The 2,398-nt window shown below is 27.1% G+C and overlaps 1 protein-coding gene across 1 annotated transcript in view; it reads right to left on the bottom strand.

Moving 5' to 3' along the window:
• Positions 1-2,398, bottom strand: part of LOC106464527 (protein transport protein Sec24A-like) — a 64,405-nt gene that overhangs the window by 36,632 nt on the left and 25,375 nt on the right. The window contains 1 exon segment of the mRNA XM_022392258.1: positions 678-784. Within this exon segment, the coding sequence (XP_022247966.1) occupies positions 678-784 (107 nt within the window).

Below are 2,398 nucleotides of genomic sequence, written 5' to 3'. Positions count from 1 at the left end.
AATATATTTGTAATAAAAATAAAACTTTGTATATCAATCTTGTTGGCAAATATCATAAATTGGAGATATGTCAGCATTTATTTAACTACTAAATCTAAATTACAATTTTAATTCAGTTTTAAGTTATTAGAAATTGTAATACATAACAGTCTTCCACTATTCTTCTTGATTATGCAAATGTCTTATATAACTACCAATTTATTAAGTTTCCATAAAAATCTCAAGATTACAAAAATTTCTACAGTTTCAAATAATTATATTTAGCTTGGTATTTATTAGAAATAAAGGTATAAAATTTTATCTCTGAGGAAAGCAATGGTTATGTTTAGTAATATCTATTTTTGTTGGACATTGTGCTTCTGAACTACATAAATAATTTTGTTACATCAAAATATGATGTACAACTATGGAATGAAATTTGTTTTTATTCCATCATTGACCTTAGTTTATATTCTGAATTTTAGGTTGGCTACTGTAATACCCTATACACCGATTTACCAGTACTGGTAAAATTAGTCTTTAAAAAACAAATGATAATGTAAAGATAGTAATTCATAAATATATATTTACTAAATTGCATTAATTCCTAAAACAACCTATATTCTTTCCACTTCACATTAATAATCACAAGGTTATCTTTGTACCAGTAGAACATCCTATACTTTTTGAGCACTTACTCTGGATTACAAGCTGGTCTGTCATGGGGTATCACTACTCTTGGTGGTTTGAGAGGCACAGAGGGAAGTATATTTCTATCTTGGAGCAAATTGATGTTTTCATTTCCCTGAAAACATCAAGAACAAATGATGTAAAATTTTATTCTTGTTATTACACCTCTTTCAGCAAGATGGAATACGCTCAACTCTTTCAACCTGAACTCGGTCTCTGGGACCTACCTCGTAACCATTTTGTGCTTGTTATAGTTTTCATGCTATAGCTTTTAAATTAGTAAACGAATGTTAACAAAATTTGGTAGTTTATCAGCAAACATAACAATGCTCACATACGTAAAATATCTAATTTTGTTATTAAGTCTTAAGGTTTGTAATGTAATGTTTTTCTCATGCTTTTTTTTTCTTTTCACATCTTGCCTATCTATCATGCAAAGTAATTTTCATTTTAACATTAAAAATACTTTTGTGCATCAGAAAAATTTGAAATTTCACATGTAAAATCATCATAATGTCCAGATAGTTATCAAACATTAATTAAGAAAAAACTTTATATTTTATCTGTTATTTTCAGTAATTAATCGCTGTACGGGTTCAGTAAATTTGACCGATCTCGCAACCACATAAAAAATTAAGAAATAAATATAAATTATGCCTCTTTCATTCTAGAATGAACACAAATTATAACATGAAAACATAAGTGTGTAGATGAAATAGATTAAATCTCAACATTATACATTTATATATATTTATTATTTTTATTACATTGACCTTTCACCCGTGCCTGCTAACGATACAAAAGTTACAGTGCACTCATGTTACCGTATCAAATAACATAAAGCTGACCTTTGGTCTGTACAAAGTAACTTGTCTTGGTTGTGTTTTAGTCAACTAGTATTTTGAAAAATAGTGTCAAATTACAGTTATTATAGACAAGTATATAGATTATTGCTATTTTGAAATAAGTTCTTGAAGTTATTTTTTCTAAAATATAAAACAGTAAATAAAGAAGTAAAGCAAACAATTACATCTTCTAGTTACAACCTTTGTACTCAGTTGCTGCTTGCTGCAAGTTGCTATGCCTTTAAAAATTTTGCACATGTAGGATATTAAACAAAATATTTTTTATACTTTTTACATTTATTTTTATATATTTTTATACTTTTGAATAACTAAAAAAATCATAAATTACTATGTTAATACCATAGAATTCTACTATAATTTATCAAACTTATTAACTTAGCTGTATTTGGGTCTAAAAAAAAATATAAAATTTTGAGCAGACTAAAGACACAGATTACCTCATTGAAATCTTGGTTTAAAAGAAATAAATGAAGCTAGGTACGTTAGAAAGGCTGAGAAAATCACTAGGGGGACATTCCAAGCTTTCAATTGGTTATTCATGTTATATATAGAAGTAAGTCTATATAAGGTAGAGATTCCAAAAATGGAAGGAAGTGAGCAGGGTGCCACTGTGTTTGATTTATTACATGAGCAATATCTTAGCAAACAGAAAAGAGAAAACCTTATTTTATATTCTAGCTTGTCAACATCTGTAAGTTGAATTTCTAATTCATATGAAACTATAGACGTAGTATTTTGACTACACATCTAATTTGAACCAGTGCTGCTTTCAACATATCACGTGAAACACAATATTTAATATTTAATTTTAATATTTCCTTTAAATCAACAAATTGAGTAATATATAGTTGTATTTGAATTAT

Source organism: Limulus polyphemus, unplaced genomic scaffold (genome assembly GCF_000517525.1).
Source record: "Limulus polyphemus unplaced genomic scaffold, Limulus_polyphemus-2.1.2 Scaffold1676, whole genome shotgun sequence".
Taxonomy (NCBI): Eukaryota; Metazoa; Arthropoda; class Merostomata; order Xiphosura; family Limulidae; genus Limulus; species Limulus polyphemus.
This window is presented reverse-complemented; position numbering and strand designations above follow the sequence as displayed.